Source organism: Calidris pugnax, unplaced genomic scaffold, assembly GCF_001431845.1.
Source record: "Calidris pugnax isolate Ruff unplaced genomic scaffold, ASM143184v1 scaffold36, whole genome shotgun sequence".
In the NCBI taxonomy this organism is placed as follows: Eukaryota; Metazoa; Chordata; class Aves; order Charadriiformes; family Scolopacidae; genus Calidris; species Calidris pugnax.
Window position 1 is genome coordinate 1,484,570 of NW_015090825.1, and position 20,978 is coordinate 1,505,547.

General features: G+C 41.1%; 1 protein-coding gene across 4 annotated transcripts in view; it reads right to left on the bottom strand.

The window, feature by feature from the left end:
• CRACR2A (calcium release activated channel regulator 2A) overlaps positions 1-20,978 on the bottom strand; it is a 79,517-nt gene that overhangs the window by 16,536 nt on the left and 42,003 nt on the right. Inside the window, exons 13-19 of one of the 4 annotated variants that reach the window (XR_001411751.1) lie at positions 20,572-20,653; positions 18,777-18,891; positions 17,626-17,727; positions 12,559-12,635; positions 11,401-11,601; positions 8,797-8,907; positions 1,123-1,183 (exon numbers count right to left, since the gene is read on the bottom strand). Coding sequence is in view for 1 of the 4 variants with exons in the window: in XM_014940132.1 (XP_014795618.1) it covers positions 11,511-11,601; positions 12,559-12,635; positions 17,626-17,727; positions 18,777-18,891; positions 20,572-20,653 (467 nt within the window). In the remaining 3 variants the exon portion in view is untranslated. Of the gene's footprint in view, positions 1-1,122; positions 1,184-8,796; positions 8,908-11,219; positions 11,602-12,558; positions 12,636-17,625; positions 17,728-18,776; positions 18,892-20,571; positions 20,654-20,978 lie in introns of those variants that run through there. The other 3 variants (XR_001411753.1, XR_001411752.1, XM_014940132.1) reach the window with 3 other exon arrangements.

Consider the following 20,978-nt stretch of genomic DNA (forward strand, 5'->3'; position numbering starts at 1 on the left):
GTTGTCCAGGACTGTTTACAGTTGGGTTTTGAGTATTGCCAATGCTCCACAACTTTTCTGGGAAAACTATTCCTGTGTTTGACCACCTTCACGGTAAAGAAAAGTCTTTTCTTGTGTTCAAATGGAATTTAATGTGTTTCAATTTGTGCCTGTGGCCTCCTGTTATGTTACTCCAGACAAAAGTCTGGCTCCTTTCTCTTCATTCTCTGCCTCCATCAGTTATTCACACACACTAATAAGATCCCTCTTGAGCTTTCTGTTCTTTAGTCCCTCTAGGCCCCATTCATTCAGCCAGTTTTCAAAGCAATTTCCTCTACAATTTTCTAACCTGTACTTTGCCATCTTGTCAATGAGGATGGGAGTCAGTCAATGGGATGTCAATGGGAGACAGAGTCAAAAGCCTTACAACATCCATGACTCTCCCCTCATCCACCAAGCTAGCCATCTCACTGTAGAATCTGCCAGGTTCATTAAGCACAATTTTCCTGATTTCATGTGGACTATTCCTGATCGCCATCTTGTCTTTCACGTGTCTGGAAATTGTTTCCAGGATTACTTGCTCCATCACTTTCCTAGAAATTCTGCTTACCACCCTGAAGTTGTCTGGATCCTCCTCCTTGCCCAGACACACAGCATGGTTTGCTTGACTCAAAGGTTATCTGTTTTTTTTTTCCCATCTGTACCACAGAAATGTTGGTTGCAAGGAAACCTTGGAGGTTTCCAGTCCAACTTACTGCTCCAAGCAAACTTTCCCCAAAGCTATGTCAAATCACTATGGCTTCGTGTAAAACTTGCCCTGAAAACTTCCATGGGTGGAGATGTATAAGCTATCAACAGATCTGATAGAACACATTCCTCTTCATGATAGACCAGGCCTTGCTTATTTAGCATTATATTTTGAGACCTAATTTTTAATCATTTGATAGATGTCTGTAATGCTGATTTTGTGTGACTCCGTTTTCTTGACCAATGGCGCCCTACAGAAGTCTAAGTATCCTGTTTGCACAGCTACATCGTCTCCACAGCAATGACAGCAAGATACTTTAGCTACTGTTCTACACACCCCTAAGAATCATGTCAACAAGGAACAAGTATTAAACAAAATTTCCACAACTTAATCACCTGTGCATATGTTCTCCATCTGCCTTGATGTCAGTAGCACTCAACTTCAGTACAGCACAGCCTACGTGGGGCATGGGGGTGACAAAAGCCAGAGCTTCAGACATCCTATCTGAGTTCAGTAATTCCTTGTACAACCTCCCCTGGGGCTTTCAATGACACCAATGCATTTCAAGGTAGAAGGTGACTTTAAGGGGGTGATTACAAATAAAAATGTCTATAGCATACATGTAAAAAGTTTCACTCTTATAATTCATTAGTCCCTTCTTGCTGCCAGACATGCCATTTAATGCAAATCAGTTCCTCTGTCAGAATAATACTTAAAGAAGTCCTGTCACTGAGAAGCTGCATTAGTGATTTATGCCTTATTTCAAAGGGATGAGCAACGGTCTTATTACAGCTTCATCATACAAAGCCATACGACACAGAGTTGCTATGACAACTGATAAGCCTTAATAGTCTAAATTTAAAGAACCTTGAGGTTTTTCAGGCCCTAACAGAAGTATCCAAACTGGTGTCTGGCTGCAGCAACACTGAGCTCAGCATTGGCCCCCAAAGCCCCCTGAGAATCAAGACTTGGTTCACAGCCGGCTCCATTTATCTGCATTTAAAGATGAAGTTACAAACAGATGAGACAATTAAACACTTTGCCGCTACTGAAAATGGGCTGCCCACCCCTCTAGACTTCTTTTCTCAAAACTGTAATCTTAGCTGTGTATTTCCACCCATATCCTCCCACTAGCTCCAGTGTTTGTCAGATTTGGCTGGGCTAGTTCAGCTCAGTAATGCTGAAGAAAGCTCTGCCTTTTTTTTTTCCCTTGATATTCTGCCAAGGCAGAATATCTGCCTTGTAAACTCTGGTTTACTGCAGAGTTCTAACAACTTATGAAAGGTAAAAAGGAGGAGGGACGGTGAGTCGCAAACCCACCCTGGACTTTCCTTCCCTGAAAAAGATGGCAGCTGAGCTTCTAACTTAAACTGGTTTACTGCAGAGTTCTAACAACTTATGAAAGGTAAAAAGGAGGAGGGACGGTGAGTCGCAAACCCACCCTGGACTTTCCTTCCCTGAAAAAGATGGCAGCTGAGCTTTAATAACAGCTATAGAGATACAGCAATATTCACACTCCTAGTTCATATACTGGATTTGCTCTGCAAAGGCAAGGTTTAAGTTTAAAGCTGCAGGAGCTCCGAATCCTGCAAATAGGGAAGGCTGTGATTTTTCCAAAGCTGATAACCACCTGGAGCACTGTGTGCAGATCTGGAGCCCTCAATATAAGAAGGACATGGACCTGATGGAGAGGGTCCAGAGGAGGGCCACAAGGATGATCAGGGGGATGGAGCACCTCTGCTACGAGGACAGGCTGAGGGAGCTGGGGTTGTTCAGCCTGGAGAAGAGGAGGCTCTGGGGAGACCTAACAGCAGCCTTCCAGTACTTGAGGGGGCCTACAGGAAGGCTGGGGAGAGCCTGTTTAGAAAGGCCTGTAGTGACAGGACGAGGGGCAATGGCTTTAAGCTGGAGAAGAGCAGATTTAGATTGGAGATGAGGAGAAAGTTCTTTACTGTGAGGGTGGTGGAGCACTGGAACAGGTTGCCCAGGGAGGTGGTTGAGGCCCCATCCCTGGAGATATTCAAGGTGAGGCTCGACGAGGCCCTGGGCAACCTGGTCTAGTTGGGGGTGTCCCTGCTGACTGCGGGGAAGTTGGACTAGATGACCTTTGGAGGTCCCTTCCGGCCTGGACAACTCTATGATAACGTTCATTTTGCAATGTGGTCATTGAGAAAACAGCAAAAAAGATGAAGCTAGATACAGCAGCAAAAGACGTGGAAAAGACCTGTATTATGTATGCTCAGAGCAAAAGAACACAGATCTCACAACACATGAGATAAAGATGGCACAAGAGAGAACGTGGAAACCCGGGGCACACCACGGTGTGTCACAGAGGTATTATAGCTGGGGCTGCTGCTGCTCCTTTTTGCAAGTCCAGCCAAAACCCTAGCTGAGGACACATTGCAAAGATGCAGACAGACATACAACACTAATGCCATCAGCCACGCAGAAAACACAGAGAGCAGTGTCTTCACTGCTCAGCACCCACAGACACACAAACAGCAGCTCAAGTTTTATGAGAGAATACTTGAGTAATACTCAGAGCCACATATAATTCTGTTTTAATGTCTCGGTTCCTCTGGCTTCCCTACTCCCTTCCTGTGCAGCCTATGAAAACCATTCATTTCCAGTGAGATAGCCCACTGAATTCTTTTGGGAATGGGAAAAGACTGCTTAAGGCCAGCCCTCAGGAACCCCAGAGCCTGGAGTGAGGAATACTCTCCCTTGAACGAGGAGGATTGGGTTAGACATCATTTAGGCAGACCTGACACCAATAGATCTGTGGGTCCTGATGGGATGTACCCACAAGTGCTGAGGGAGCTGGCAGAAGTCATTGCGAAATTGCTCTCCATCGTCTTTGAAAAGTCCTGGAGAACAGGAGAGGTGCCTGAGGACTGGAGGAAAGCTAACGTCATGCCAGTCTTCAAAGAGGGCAAGAAGGAGGACCTGGGAAACTACAGGTCAGTCAGTCTCACCTCTATCCCTGGAAAGGTCATGGAGCAGCTCATCCTGGATGTCATCCCCAAGCATGTAGAAGAGAAGGCGGTCATCGGAAGTGGTGAACCATGGATTCACCAAGGGGAAATCTGATAGCTTTCTGTGACGCCATGGGGGATGAGAGGAGAACAGTGGACATTGTCTACCTTGACTTTAGCAAGGCTTTTGACACTGTCTCCCATAACATCCTCATAGGTAAGCTCGGGAAGTGTGGGTTAGATGATCTCACCTCTACCCCTGGAAAGGTCATGGAGCAGCTCATCCTGGATGTCATCCCCAAGCATGTAGAAGAGAAGGCGGTCATCGGAAGTGGTGAACCATGGATTCACCAAGGGGAAATCTGATAGCTTTCTGTGACGCCATGGGGGATGAGAGGAGAACAGTGGACATTGTCTACCTTGACTTTAGCAAGGCTTTTGACACTGTCTCCCATAACATCCTCATAGTTAAGCTCGGGAAGTGTGGGTTAGATGAGTGGACAGTGAGGTGGGTTGAGAACTGGCTGAATGGCAGAGATCAGAGAGTTGTGATCAGTGGCACTGAGTCCAGTTGGAGGGTTGTAACTAGCAGCGTTCCCCAGGGGTCAGGTATTGACCTGGCTCGTTCAACATATTCATCAACGACCTGAATGAGGCAACAGTGTACCCTCAGCAAGTTTGCTGATGATATCAGAGAGTTGTGATCAGTGGCACTGAGTCCAGTTGGAGGGTTGTAACTAGCAGCGTTCCCCAGGGGTCAGGTATTGACCTGGCTCGTTCAACATATTCATCAACGACCTGAATGAGGCAACAGTGTACCCTCAGCAAGTTTGCTGATGATACAGAACTGGGAGGGGTGGCTGACACCCCAAAAGGCTGTGCCACCATAGAGTGAGACCTGGACAGGCTGGAGAGTTGGGCAGAGAGGAACCTGATGAAATTCAACAAGGGCAAGTGTAGGGTCTTGCACCTGGGGAGGAATAACCCCCTGCACCAGGACAGGTTAGAGGTTGGAAAGCAGCTCCGTAGAGAGAGACCTGGGAGTCCTGGTGGACAAGTTGACCATGAGCCAGCAATGTGCCTTTGTGGCCAAGAAGACCTCCTGGCCCAGAAGATCTCCTGGGCTGTATTAAAAAGAGCATGGCCAGCAGGTCGATGGAGGTCATCCTTTCCCTCTACTCTATCCTGGGGAGACCTCATCTGGAGCACTGGGTCCAGTTCTGGACCCCCCCAGTTCAAGAAGGACAGGGAACTACCTGAAAGAGTCCAGTGGAGGGCTACGAAAATGATCAAGGGACTGGAGCACCTCTCTTAGGAGGAAAGGCTGAGAGACCTGGGTGTGTTTAACGAAGACTGAGAGGGGACCTCATCAATGCTTATAAATATATAAAGGGTGGGTGTCAAGAGGATGGGGTCAGGCTCTTCTTAGTGGTGATAGGCCAAGGGGTAACAGACACAAGCTGGAACACAGGAAGTTCCATCTGACCATGCAGAAAAAAATCTTTACATTGAGGGTGACAGAGCAGTGGAGCCAGGTGCCCAGAGAGGAGTCTCCTTCTCTGGAGATATTCAAAACCCACCTGGATGTGCTCCTGTCCAGTCTGCTCTAGGTGAACCTGCTTTGGCAGGGGGATTGGACTAGATGATCTCCGAAGGTCCCTTCCAACCCCTACCATTCTGTGACTCTGTGATTCCAGCACATTTGGAAGGAATCAGTGTCACTACGTACAATATTTCAGATTAGTCCATATGTACTTGCCCATTAACTTAACTGCAAATTAAACTTATCGAACAGAAAATCAGTTCTATTTTACCTGAAGCCAGGGCAAGGAGTTACATCAGTGATCCTGAGAGAAGGATGAAGTCTGCTGAGTGTAAGAAGCAATTTTTCAGCAGAATTTCTCATTCACAACTGTTAGTACTTTTAATTCTATTAAGGGAAATGTTCAAGAGTAATATACATCCCTAAAAGAAGATAATGCAGTCACCAAACTTACACTGCCTATAAATTTTGTCCAAAGACAATTAGGAAGAGTCTGACAGAAGAAACAAAACAACATCTGTAGCTAAAATGCTCTGTAGCTAAAATGTTCCGAAGCATTGCAAATACTTGTATTCAAAGATTTCTGTATCAGCATTTTAGTCACTTCTAAATGATGATGATTTTGTGCTCTTAGAGCATAACAGGCATAGCTGAAATAACTTCTGCTCGGTATTCCCCTGCCTACTACCTTTTGATTAATTTCTCTTTCAGTAAAAAGGCACCATCTACACCTCCAAAAATCTCTACATAACCCACAAGACAAGACTTCATGACCCAGAGTCCAGTTTCATGATGCACAGCTGCACTATGATCTTGGCTTATCTTTCCTGAAAAGCTTTTGGGAGAGAGAGGGGGAGCTGTGAGCAAGCTAAAGGTAATTCAAAACTGGGGAAAAAAAGAGGAAAAAAAGAAACCAAAAAAAAAGGAGAAGGAGGAGGAGGAGGAGGAGGAAGGAGGAGGAGGAAGGAGGAGAAAGAGAAAGCTTTATTGCTATTAAGCCACTACCAGTTTTCTGAAGGAACTGAGAAAAATATTGACAACAGGTATGAAACCCTGGTGGAGACTCAGAAGATAGAAACCCAGTACCACAAAGGATTAGTTATAGCATCAAGGAAAACTGGAAGTTGCCAATTCCCACACCAGTTTGATGACCACGTGGCCAGCAGAATCTGTCCACAAGTAGATCCTTGTAGCACATTAGTCACATCTCTCTTCTGTGAACATCACTCAGCAAACAATTGCTGCTCGTTAAGGTGTGTAGGCAGATGACCAGGACCTGGCCCGAAGTTGAGCTAACCAAACAGACCTTGAGAAACTCTGCACCTAACAAATAAAAGCGTGAGCAGCTGATAATACTACAGATAGCACTGTGAGCAATGGCTTGACTTCACAGGTGGTTATCGGGGAGTTATACGATAAATTAATGCCTAACTTCATGACTAACTTCACAGATAATTGGAAGGGAATAGTAGGGACTTTTTTTGGAGTGGAAACTTGCAAGGCCAGCAGCACCTAAGTAATTATATCAAGAATACGATGTAAGGTCAAGGTGACCTAGGTAATGGTAAATATAAAATGTGTGTGGCCACAGATGTAGCAAAACTGGAACTAACGGGGAAAAAGCAACTAGGGGCAAGTTGTTTCTTTGGGATATGAAGGGCAGAGAAATGGAGGGGTCAAGGTGGTTGGAGGAAGAACAATCATGGAGAAAAAAAAAAATCAAGAGAAGGTAGAATAAAAGGGGCCAGTTGTATGCAAGCAAACTGCTGGTCAGAGTTTCTCTGACTGAGCCCTGTACCTCGGAACTGCAGGCTATCCAGTCCTTTTTCTTAAATCTTGTTTCTGCATGATCCTGGGGAGAGAGGGAGGGCAGAGGGGGAGAGAGAGCACTGCAAGTCATACAAGTCGTGTACGTGTATGTTTTCATCAGCAAAATTCAATCTTGGTCAGCTGGAAAGGCAGAGAAGGATTGGGCTAATTGTTCCCATATTTATGGGAATACTTTCTGTGTGTATATGGGTGACAAGGAGTTGAAGACGCTGCTCTCTGTGTTGTCTGTGTGGCTGATGGCACTAGTGTTGTGTGTGTATCTGCACCTTTGTACTCAGCTACGGCTTTGGCTGGACTTGCAGAAAAGAACAGCAGCTGCCACAGCTCTGAGTCTGAGATGGGAGACACCTCCTGGGTCTTAGACCTCACCAGATTTAGCTCCACTAGACAAAGAGAAAGAAATCTCCTTCATCCCAGCGTTCAGCTGCTCCTTAGCATTGTCTACCCTCAAGTTGTGTATATTCTGCTAGAATCTCAGCGCACGCTAAAAGATGCTCAAATGAAAAAGGATCCTGTAGAAATCACATCAAGAAGATCCCCCTCCCATGTCACCTTCCTCCAAAATCAAGAAGAACTTCAGGGAACAAAAAAATTAAGGATCTGAATTTGGAGTTTAGTGGGGCTAGAATCACTGGCAGTAAAGCTGAAATTAAGCCTTCAAACTGTCTTTCTGAGACTGAGAGAGGTTGGAAGAAATACTGCCAGTTGTGATATGGATGGGGTAGGAAACACCCTACTGTGTGGGAATAGATCAGAGTTGATTAGCAAAGCCAATATTTCAACTGATGACACTTCTTCCCAAATTGAAATTGGGATAAACAGTTGGTTTTGCTTCAGAGTCGATTAGCAAAGCCAGTATTTCAACTGATGACACTTCTTCCCGAATTGAAATTGGGATAAACAGTTGGTTTTGCTGAGGTTTAAATTAGGGGTTTGCATTAGTTCAACTCCAGGCAGGACTGAACACAGCTGATGCATTTCTGAGAAGATTTCCATGATGGATAACATGTAACAGTTGACAAGGTGACTCATCCCTCCACAACCAGTAACGGACTTCAAGAATCAACCCTGGGAAGTGAACAGAAAGCCTACTGATTTTCATTAATGGATGATAATTGCACTCCTTTTGGGTTCTGGGGGTTAAGCACCTCACTGGAATCAAGGGGAGGTGTTTAGTTTTTTTTTTTTCATTTGGATGAGCAGACTCTCAGGAATCAACAAGAGAAAAACCCCTAAATGTCAGCTCATCCTGGACTATTTAGTCTGGAAGGACTAAGAAGGAAAATCCTGGTTATTCCACTTGATAGGGAAAGGGTCCCAGCTCATAGGAAAGGGCATTTGAGTGCTGGTATGGATATAAGAATTGCTATAAGAGAAAATTTGCAAATCTCTATCTAGTTCTTGGGACTAGATAAATACTTTTGATCAGAGTGAAATTCCAAGAGTACAATTAATTACTGATGAAGTTTTCATCCCAAAATAGAGTTACTTATAAAGCTAGTGCTTAACTTTCATCTTTAGTTTCAAATTGATTTATTATTGAAATGAAAAATACCTTTTTTGAAACATATAGAAGATTTAGAAAATTGATTGAAAACATAATGTCTGTCTCATGTAATAAAATTTAGGGTTCACTTGATATTTTAATGAAATACATTATACCATGGTTTCCATTTTCCCAACAAGTTCACCATCATGAACAATCATTCTTGAATGCTTACCTCAATAGATGGATGCAGTGAAGAAAAATACCACGAAGAATAATTGTTGATCATGTGCTGGCTGGGCGACCCACTCTCAAGTTTCTTATTTTCATTTATATTCTACAAAGGCTCCAAAAAGTAATTATGACATTTGAGTTTCTTATCACAGAATCACAGAATCTTAGTGGTTGGAAGGGACCTCTGAGATCATTGAGTCCAACCACAAAAACAAAAACAAAAAAACCCCCCCCCCAAAAAAAAACCCAAAACCAAAACCAAAAATGATCCAGGGTAGGCCATGATTTTCTAAAACATGTCCCTATGGGTTCAGTTTCTCAAACACTGTCTCAGTCCTATCAGGCCCTGGTTAAACCAAATGGAAATGCTGTGTAGCAGCTGCTTTTGAAAAAAATCAGTCACATATTTAGGTACTTGAGGAAGAAATTTTTCTTAACATTGCTAAAGATGGTGATATCTCACTGGATTTTGGTGATATTTTTGACTCCTTAAATGTTGGAAAGTTTCTTAAAATATTCCTCAGAAGATCTACTATTTCTGAAAATTCTGCCTCCAACATCTGACATGAAACCTTCTGTGAAAGACTGTTGGCTGTTCAGTTGGTCCTCAGTATGCTCTGTACTACAACCAACTACACCAGTGAAATGCACTTCCCATGTAGGTATGCGTTTTCCAACAGCACTAGTGACAGTGAATTAATTTTAATGTTCAAGTTGGCCACAGATGGCTTGGGGACTTCTACAGGGACACCATAGCCAAGCAGAGGTCCAGAGCAAGCTCTGCAACATGAAGCAATACAGCTACGTCAAATATGGTGAAGAGCAAAGGATGATTTGTACTGAGTGAAATACTAACTAGCCAAAGTACTGCATACCCATGACTCTCCTGTTTCTGAAAACTAAGCTAGATCATAGAATGGTTGGAGTTGGAAGGGACTTTAAAGATCATCTAGATCCAACCCCTCCCCAACACAATGGGCAGAGACACCTTCCACTAGACTACACTGCTCAAAGCCCCATCCAGCCTGGCCTTTCCCCTACACAATGGGCAGAGACACCTTCTACTAGACTACACTGCTCAAATCCCCGTCCAGCCTGGCCCTGAACACCTTCAGGGATGGGGCAGCCACAACTTCTCTGGGCAACCTGTTCCAGTGTCTCACCACCCTCGCAGGAAAGAATTTCTGATATCTAATCTAAATCTCCCTTCTTTCAGTTTAAAACCATTACCTTTTGTCCTATCACTACACACCCTGACAAAGAGTCCCTCTCCAGCTGTCCCTTTAAGTACTGGAAGGCTGCTAAAAGGTCTCCCTAGAGCCTTCTTTTCTCCAGGCTGAACAACTCCAACTCTATCAGCCTGTGTTCATAGGAGAGGTGCTCCAGCCCTCTGATCATCTTCATGGCCCTTCTCTGGACTCACTGCTTCTTAGGTTGGGGGCCTCAGAGCTGGAAGCAGTATTCCAGGTGAGGTCTCAAGAGAGTGAGTGGAGGGGCAGAATCCCCTCCCTCAACCTGTTGGCCACTCTTCTTTTGATGCAGCCCAGGATGCATTTGGCTTTCTGGGCTGCCAGCACACATTGCTGGCTCACGTTGAGCTTCTCATAACACCCCCATGTCCTTTTCTGCAGGGCTGCTCTAAATCCATTCTCCACCCAAGCTGTATCTGTGCTTGGGATTGCCCCAACCCATGCACAGGACCTTGCACTTGGCTTTGTTGAACTTCATAGGGTTCACATGGGCCCACCTCTCAAGCCTGTCCAGGTCCCTTGGCATTCCTTCCCCTCCATTCGACCGCTCCACACAGCTTGGTGTTGTTGGCAAACCTGCTCACTCCTACTGTTCATGTTGCCAGCAAAGATGTTAAACAGCACTGGTCCTGGTACCGACCCTTGAGGAATGCCACTCATCACTGGTTGCCACTTGGACATTGAGCTGTTGACCTCAAATCTTTAAGTCCAGTCAGTTCCTTGCAGATATTTGCATAGAACCACCTCATCATGGAAACGTGCCAGCTTAATTGTCAGCAGCTCAGCAACTGTGTATGGCATCTCAGTGACCTGTCTAATCATACCTAATTCATCACATCTAAGTGGGAGAAAGGGTTTCTTATCAAGGACCTGTATGCAACGATGTCTAGTATAAATGAGTTAATGCTACTTATAAAAATCTTTATAGTTCTTCAATCTTTTGTTCACATATATTTCACACTAAGTTTTAAAATATCACCTTATACCTTGCGATTGCTGGTCTGTTGCTTTTAAACAACCTACCAGCTACCTATTTCAATTTTTTAAAAAACTGTCGCAAAGTTCAGTACCAAATCAGGATCTAAAGAGCACTGAGATAAACAGATGTAATTAGAAGATAGGTCATCCACACCAGTAAGAATTTACTTCACATTCCAAGTAGTTTTCTTCATATAAAATTATTTATTACTAATTATGTGGCAGGTTCTGCAAGGCTGATCACAAAGCAGGATTCAGTGGTGTTAGGCATCAACCCGAATAAAAGACTGCTATTGTGCCAAATATTGTCAATTAACTAAAGACAATATTTGTAAAAGTGAAGATCAGAGCATACAAGGATTTTAAGGTTCACTTACACCCATACGCAGAATACAGCAGAAGAAAAATTTGGAAGACAATGTAAATGTGATGGTGCCGTGTAGTGTCGTATAAATGTATGACATTTGTCTAAACATGCCCCAGCATTTTACGTCCTGACACAGCAAGACTTTTTCTTCATATCAGATTGAAGTTCAATGGTTTTCTCTTTCACTTTATCTTCATGTTCCTTTAAAATCCTGGAGAAAGAAACAATATTTTTGAGTGAAAAAGTCAGTAACACCCATCAGACAAAAAACATTTCCCCAATGCTTGTAAAATTGTCCAGAGATTAAGAGAAAATGACAGAATTTTATGAACAACAAAAAAAGTACAATTATGGTGGCTCCATCACAAAACCACCTTTGTTCATGCAGTTAGGAAAATGTAGTTGGTGCCAATTGTTAGCATTTATTACAGAGACTCAAAACAGCAACCTCCACTTGATATTTTTGGGGCTAGAGAAAAACAAAATCACATCTTGCTACCTACACATTTATCAAACAGCTAAAATTCACAAAATCTCACTAACTATAGCAACAATATCTGAAAATTCATTACCAGTGTTTCCACCTCTGCTAAGTAGTTCAGAGGGGACGGATTTATCTGTATTTTTACCCCTAGCCTTTATATAACTTAAAAAAAAAAATCCAACTCTCCCTCTCTTGAAGCCCCCAGGTAAGCAGCAGAATTTGAGCTGTAATGAGCAAAGGGAATAAAAAAAGAAGCAGATCCAACATTCTGCTGCAAGGACTCAGCAGCATCCATTTCCAAACGTATTTCTCCAAACCTCCAAGAACTTCCTGCAAGAACTATCACAGCATCCCAGGGCCTCAGCTTTCCTAGCAGAAGTTCAGGAGTTTCTGGGTCTATACAGAGCTTTACTAGCTTACACAGGAATCTACAAACCTGAGCAACTGCTCAGTTGGAGCAACAGGGTCAAGCTACAGACAAGTTTAAAAGGACCAAATATTTCATGATGGTAAGTTCCTACCAAACTAATTTAACAAACAGAATCCACTGTCATCAGTGACAGGGAAGTCAGGCACATATAGAATATATAGATTATGTTTTCTTCTTACCTAGCTAAGTGATCTGTCATCAGTGACAGGGAGGTCAGGCACATATAGAATGCATAGATTATGTTTTCTTCTTACCTAGCTAAGTGATTCAGGGGCTTTTCGATATTGTAGCCAGAATATGCACTGCATTCATAGAAAATCAAATTGTAATCCTAGAATCAAACAGAAAGACATTTTCAATTAATTTCACACAATATCTCATTCCAGCTTTAAAAAAGCAACACAGATACACTGAAATATGCAAATAAAGAAATAGAACCTCTTAAGAAAAATTAGGATTTGATTCTAGAGCTAACAGTAAAAAGCAACAGAAGAAAGAAGTCCAAGTGCACTTCCAAAACAACAACTATATGTCTTTCTTAACAGGCATTTGTTCTATACGACGACTTTTGCTAGAAGAACTTGACCTCTCAAAGGCTTAAATGCAAACATGTCTTATAAGTTACTGAAGTCTTCTGAACTTTCCTTGTGATGGGGCAATTACTACATCACTAAGTTCTTCAGAAAGCAGGTGGAAATAATTCCAGTGACTTTTTTTTTTTAAGACCTTGGAAAGCTTCAGCAGCAGTGTTTCTGTACTCAACAGTTTGAGACCAGTGTTTTCCAGCAAATGAAGCAGTTAAAAGCCTCAGTAAAAAACAACAACAATGTAATTCTATTTCATTTTTTGTACTTGTGAAATTTTTCTGCATCTTCTTCTGCAGTCAGTCTGCACCTTGTTTGGTTTTGTAGCCCCTGGGAGCTTTGCAATTAAGAATGATGGAGAAATGACCAAGTCCTGGAGACATAGTCAGCACTTCAGCTGAAGCCTTATCACAATAAATGCAAGAGAGCATCTGCAAAAAAGCCTGACCTGGCAGCTATGATGGCAAAAGAAGTTTGAGAGGGAATGACAGACTATCTTCTCCAAAATAGACATCTGACTACTTTCACAAGATACTACATTGAAGCTCACCTACATTGCTTCTGTGGTACTACCACTTGCCCTTTTACCCATCCAGATTTCAACTTTCTGTTCACTTTCCACTTTTCAATAGCAGTGTCTTACTGCTATTCATGACAGTAGCTTAAAATTCAAGTCAGTCAGTATCTTAGGACATTACAATCACGTGTCTGCATATTTTCAATTTGTTTGCTATTAACTGTGGTTACTGAGTTTGTACTTTAAAAGTACTAAAAACGACCAGGTATTTCAGTTTTGGTTTGGGTTTGTTTTTTGTTTTGGTTTTTACTTTTGTTTCGGGTTTTTTTTAAATATACTCTGCTTCCAAAATTGCACAGCTTTTTAAAATTTCTATCATCTTCATGAAATTTGAAAGACAAAAATTGGAGAAAAGAAGTTTCATAAATATGGTAGTTTATTTTAGCAGGTCTAAAAAAATACTTCAATATTATCAAATGCCAGGTTTGCATATGTTGGTTATATGCTTTGTTCTAGTGAACATTGGGATTGAACCACTTCTAGTAGCTTCTGGGTGGCCAGATAAGCACAGAAGAGCAGAGAAGGGAAGAAATCAGTTACTGTCGGATGGATATTTTATTGAATTTTTTTTTTTTTAAAGTGTTCTGGTTAATATTTACAATTATGTCACCCTATGATACCCTTACTTTCCTTAGAAAAGTTTTAAGATAAATTTTGCCCAGCTCAAATTTCTCACTAGATATGCACACAGAAGTCTGAAATAAAACTCACACCCCTTTTTTCTACTCAGCTGATCAGAACTCTAATAGAAAACCTACTATGATCAGTATGTAGTTATTTTATATCAGTCAAGCAAAGAGTGATACTACTCCTAAATCTTCTCCACATACAACAGTATTTCACTAGAGGTGAACTTTCAGTGATGACATCATTTACACTGGCACGAATCTGAATGGATTTTTCAACAAATTCCAGGGATAGGACAAATTCTTATTGGTGAAATATAACAATTTAAACTCCATTGATATTAATTAGTTATTTCTGTCAGTCTGGCAAACAGCTCCTTCTCTGGAGGATGAGTTAGCCTGGAAATACAAAGTGTCATTCCTTTGAATCAGGGAGGAAAATTTAATTGGTAGAATACACAATGAGAACAAAGTAGCAGAAGGCAGGACACATATAATAAGCCAAGAAATGCCACCCGTCTCCATCCAGGAATTAGCTATTGAACCTGAATACCACTGGCAATTACTTCATTTTAAGAAGTTACATACAAATCAGCAGACATCTAAAGAACAGGGAAGGAAATATGATTACCAGAGGGAGCTGGGTACTTTCTGTCCTGTAAAGCAGTATCACTCTGAGAAGAATAGCTCGAACAGCTCCCTCATTAGCAGCATTTGTATAACAATGGCAGTGACAGGTTGATAAAGGAGACACTGATTGAACACACAGTAACAGTCCTCATCCCATGAAGCCTATATAGTCTGCAAAGTCAAGGCAGGCAAAGGTATTATTATCTTATTTTAGAGTGGAGGAACAGAAATAATGGATTTATTGACCATTTAAGATCATTCAGGAAGTCTGTGCAGGACGAAAATAAAATCATGCTGCCTGAATGCCTGAGCAGCACCTTATGTCATAAGCTATTTTATTTAAATAATTGGCAGTGGTTACACTAATTCACTCAAACAGAACATCTGCTGCTCCTGGATGCTGACAATATGATCTGAATACTCTCCATATTGTGCTCATATGAACTCTCGATCAGTGGATCAAGCTAAGCTGAACAGAAATTTGCTAAATGAAGTTTTTCTTCTGGATCCTTTAAAAAAAAAAGTCAAATGGACTCCTTTTTATTTTCTTTCATTTTCTTCTCTATTTTCTTTCTCTCTCTTTTTCTTTATATTCTCAGTAGCTCTATCAAGAGAGTTTTAGATATTTTCTACCAGGTCATTCTTGTACTGCATGTGAACATCTTGTTTTGCATCCGCTGTTTCTCCCTGCAAAGTCAATACTGCAGAATTCTCCTTACCATCATGATATTTACTCTTTAATTCATTCAACAGTTTCATCACAGCCTTGTTGCTCCTTATGATGCCTTCCAGAATCATTATCCACATTCTATGCCCCCTTTCCCCAGGTATCCCCCCACACACTGCAACTACCAGTCTTCTAAAATGACAAGTAATTGAAAGGGCTCCCTTCGGGCTGTCATTCTTCCTTTTATTAATGAAGTGTGCTGCTGCCTGCCTTGCAAAGAAGTTACGTGTCACGTGCATTATAATGGGAGCCCTTGGGTTTCTGACCAAATTTGTAGTATGCTGACTTGTAAGATTTGGGACCGAAACAAAGCAAGAGTTAATATAGCTGGGCTGGAACACCCTCTGAAAGTGCACTTTCCGTCCTAACTATACAAAAAACTAGGAAAAACCAACCCCATGCCATGAAACCTTGCAACAGTCCATAAAAGCTGTTGGACTTCAGGGTCAACAAGCTAATCTGGTTTGTTGTCTGCAGGAGCACAGGTTCAGAGCTGTTTTCACCAAATATGGCTATACCTATTTGAATCAGATCAGCATCTAGTCCCATGTATTTTGGGTCATTTGTGAATAATTCATGGCATTATTCACAAAATGAGTGATTCAATTGCATTCATTAATAGTGACAGTGGTATGTGGTTTCATAGGAATAACATGGCTATTTAGCAAGAATTAATATTTCATTAAAATTCATGATTATTATTAGCTCAGCAAGCAAATTGTTATAATTCAATTATATCTATGGGGCTTTTCAACTAATCCATTGTCATTAATCATTCTTTCCCTTAGCTACCTCAGGCAGCACTCTCAAACATTCAAATGAGTCACTCAGATCCATTCATTTGACTGTAACCATCTTTGATTTGACAACTTTCTTTGTTTTACTTATGCAAAATATCTTATTTTCTTGCATGACACGTTAGGACTAATGGCCTGGTGGGCTGTGAGTTCTATATATTAGAATGACTCATCTTTGTTTTAGTAGTACAATTTTTTAAGAGAGCTAAATGACACCTAAGACACCTACTCTGTCCATTTAGCATTTATGCATCATTTGTTTTTTCACAGGAGGATTCAGTGTTACACCCTGGAGTCCCTCCTCCCGGGTCTCAAAACTATCTGCATTTCCGTGCATACAAGAAAACAAAGCAAATTTCTAAAAGGAAAGTCCAAAAACTGATATTGCTCTCCTGCAAAAACAAAGTAATGGACACAAACCTGAATAGAGAGGTATGTTTGTAAAAGGCTATATGAATAATCAAGATAAAAAGAGATCTGGCCCTAACTCTAGCAGCAATCTTTCCTATAAACCAAGAACAATTCAGATGCATTTCAAATTTTGAAAATATGCTTTTTTGTTACCAGCAAGCAGAGCTGCAAATCTATTTTCAAAGGAGAAGCAAGTACATACATGAAACCCAGCACGTTGTTTAATTTAGGTAAATTCCTACCAACTCAGTTAATTTCTCAGGAATATTGGGATGACTTATTTCAAAACAAATGAATATTCTGGAGGCATTGGTGTTCAAACTATATGCGTTGTATAGAGAGATTCAAAATTAAAAATTCTGGGGATGGTACACAAGAATATAAAGAAGTGTCTATTTGTAGACCCTTAATGCTTAAATTATGGCCCATGGATCACCAGTGCTCTGGTAGATGCAGACTGTTAACTCTATTTATTTTATCTCCTTGATAGAAAGTTACTAAAAGTAAACATGTTTTCTACTCCTATCATAGGAGTAACAGATGGTCTTCTGTGGTTTTACAAGAGGTAGGAGGGGGAAAAGATCTCCAAATTATTTCTGTTAAGAGCTCATCCACAGAGACAAGAAAGAAAAAAGAGAGAGGAGGAGGGAGGAAAAAATAGAGAGAAAGAGAGAACAAAGAAAAAGAGAAAGAGGGGAGAGAGAGAGACAATGAGAGTGAATTTTCAAATATTTTTTACACCACTCACTTTTTGGTTTTATTTTCATCTAGACAGTTTTATAACTACTGTAATTATCAGCACTTGCATCACTAAGAGCTGAACTGATGAGTGCATCGGGGTTCCTAATCCTTAAAAATACTTGTCTGATTAAAATTAATCCGTGTTTCTATGAATTTAGACACACTCAGACTCCATTTTAAACCCTTCACTTTCAAGTTTTGTGAAGGGTTTCCCTCTAAGTATAGTACCTTAGCAAGATGCTCTCCCATTCCCATAGGGACCTCCCGTTCCTTCTCGTTATCAGTTTTATTCCCCAACAAAAGCACAGGTACATTCTCCCCAGCTGTCTCCTGCAGAACAAAGAATGAATATCAACCAAGGCACTGCATTTAAAAAATCACAGATCAAGAGGATAAAAACTAACAAATGTTACACTACAAGACATTTAAGACATCACATATGAGCCAGATACGTGCCACTTTACTTACAAACATGTCAGGAATTAAAGTTGGATAAAAGACATGAAAAAGACAGAATGCTAGAGATTGCACTAACTTGGCATTTAATAAAAGCACAGAATTTCTTCATACTCAATATTAAAATGGAAGAGAGAATACACAGGCTCTTACATTGCGTGTTTATAGCCATTGCTTTTCTAATTATATGGACAGGAAAATAATTACAACATCTGGGTACAATTATGCCAGACAAATTACATAAAGTAGTGGAGAGATACAAAGAATAGGCCCCAAAAACAGGCACGAAACAAAATTTGTTCCAAAAAGTAGGCTGAATGCTGCAGCAGTAAATGGACTTGACCTTCTGTCTTCAACTTAGCAATAGTTTGTAGTAAACAAAATTAGTCAGTAAAGATGAGTGAACTATTACAATTAGGAAAAAGACTTTGACCACAATATTTTATTTTTCTGGATTGTTATCCGGAATTCTCCACTTTTCCCATACTCAATTAAAACAATCACTGATTTGTTAAGATCTTATATTTAATAAGATCTTATATTTAATAAGACTTGCAAAGTCACCTCTTGGCCACTAGGTAAAACAGCGTATATTATACTAGAACACATCATCAGACCATCATCACTGATCCCAGTGCTAGTGGTGATCCAATGAGCTAGATAATCTTTATAAGAAATCAGAGGACTCCATGCTGGGCTTTCCCACCACTCATTTTAAGTCCTTAAAACCCTGGAACTGTGATTATTTTCATAGGTACAGAGATTCTAAAAACAGCTTTACTGGTAACTGCAGACCAAAATCACAAACAGAAGTGTAATTGCGACAAGAAACATGCTGCTGTCTGCACTTCTAACACTCCCTGTCCAGAAGAAGGTAGAAAATAACGACACCAGAGTTCAGATTTAAAGTTATGTCATATTACCTCGATGCTTATCAGCCACTGCTTGACAGCTGTGAATGTGTCTTTTGCTGTTATATCATACATGACAATTACACCATCAGCTTTTCTGAAAAACTGCTTGGTAATACTTCGGTACCTACAAGTAAGAACATGTTTATAGCTCTCTTCAACAGCAGCAGCAATCTGACAATATAAGTAAAATCTTACAGTAGTTTCCTCCTGCCGCCCCCACAGAGGAAGATGTTGCCAAAGGGTTTCTTTTAATCATCGAGTCTTAGTAAAGATTAAACCCCTGTTAATTTGCTTTATATATATATATCTTTTCTAAAATTCCATAAAATAGACAAGGGAGAAGCTGTAACACTGATCTTCACTGCAGATCCCATTTGAAAGGTGAGGCTTATTATGAACTGTAGTAAGCAATCCCATTGCTCCTGAATCATCAGACCCCTTTTCACATTCAGCAAAAGTCACAGAATACACTACTATCACAAATTTCTGCAACAGCAAATAAATTCTTTGCAAAAAAATGTTTTTTGAAAGAAAGTGTTTGGAAAAGTTTCCCTCTGCCTTCTTTAATTGATTCTGGGTTAGTCTGGATTATCAGCTGCATATCTCACCTTCTCCCATCCTCTTTAATTTTAAACTTGGAGCAGAAATTTCCCCCTGACTAATTATTTTGCCTAGATCTAGCTAGATTTCTGTTTGAGGCTTTTTTCCCAAGCTTCTTGTAGAAAACAGATCATTATAATCATCCTTGCTTCTAGTAATATAAAACTACACAATAGGTGAGGCAATGGGGAAGGAAATTGCCACTGAAAACTTACAAAAACTTGGTGATCTCTAATTACAATGGGATCGTTTTGGTGAAAAAAAAAACCACCTTATTTTTTTTAACTTTTTAAACTATTAAGGTATTTTCTGCTATAGAAACAATTCTAGGTACATTTTAAAATCAGCCTTCTTCCTAAAGATACTGCGTGCCTTTTAAGAGCTTTAATAAGAATCTCTTTTACAGATTGGCAGTTTTTCAGTGGACACTTAGCACCAAATCAGCACATTATTCCTGCTAGGCAAAGATCTAAACTGTGAATTCCCCAGCTGTATTAGGAATACTCCTAGATTTGTTCCTCTCCCAAGAAGCATGATTAGGTCCATGCTCACTCATCTTCAAACAGATGATTCAAGGAACAAAACCTTAGAATGTGTACTGGTTTTGACAGGCATAGAGTTAAATTTAATTTTACTAGGTTGTACAGGGGCTACGTTCTGGAATTGTGATGAAAACAGTGTTGGTAACACACCAATTTAGCTACTGCTTAGCAGTGTGTACACAGCATCAAGGCATTTTCTGCTTCTTGGACTGCTCTCCCAGTGAGTACTCAGGGGTGCACAAGAAGTTGGGAGGTGACACAGCTGGGACAGCTGGCCCCAACTCACTAAAGGGGTATTACATACCATATGATGTTGTGCTCAGCTAAAAGGGTATTACATACCATATGATGTTGTGCTCAGCAATAAAAGTGCAGGGGTGAGAGAGGTTGGAGAAGGCAGCAACTCCTCAGGGACTGGCTGGGCATCAATTAACTGGTGGTGAGCAACTGGAGGGGTTTTTGGTGGTGGTGGGTTTTGTGGTTTGGTTTTTGGTTTGTTTTTTTTAAATTATAATAAGCTATCTTTATTTCAACAGTGAGTTTTCTCACTTTCACCTGCTGATTCTCTCTCCCTCCATCCCACTGGGGACAGGGGAGTGAGCAAGCAGCTGCGTGGTGCTTAGCTGACTACTGTGTTTAAACCAAACCAGAATGTTTCTCACCGTTCCTGGCCAGCAGTGTCCCAGAGTTGCAGGGCTACCTGGGTATTATCTACTGTGATGGTCTTCACATTGTAATCCACACCTATAAGAGAAATACACAGAATCACACAGAATCGTAGTGGTTGGAAGGGACCTCAGAGATCATCGAGTCCAACCAACAAAAAAAAAAAAAAAAAAAAAACAACAAAACCAAAAACCACAAACCACCACCTAAAAACACAACAACAACCACCAAACCAAAAACCATCACCCACCCACACAGCACCCCACCACAAACCAGTAATCTTGGGCACGAGAGCATGCCCTGAAGAACCACGTCTACACGTTTCTGAAATACCTCCAGGGATGGTGACACCGCCACCTCCCTGGGCAGCCCATTCCAATGCTGGATAACCCTTTCAGTAAAG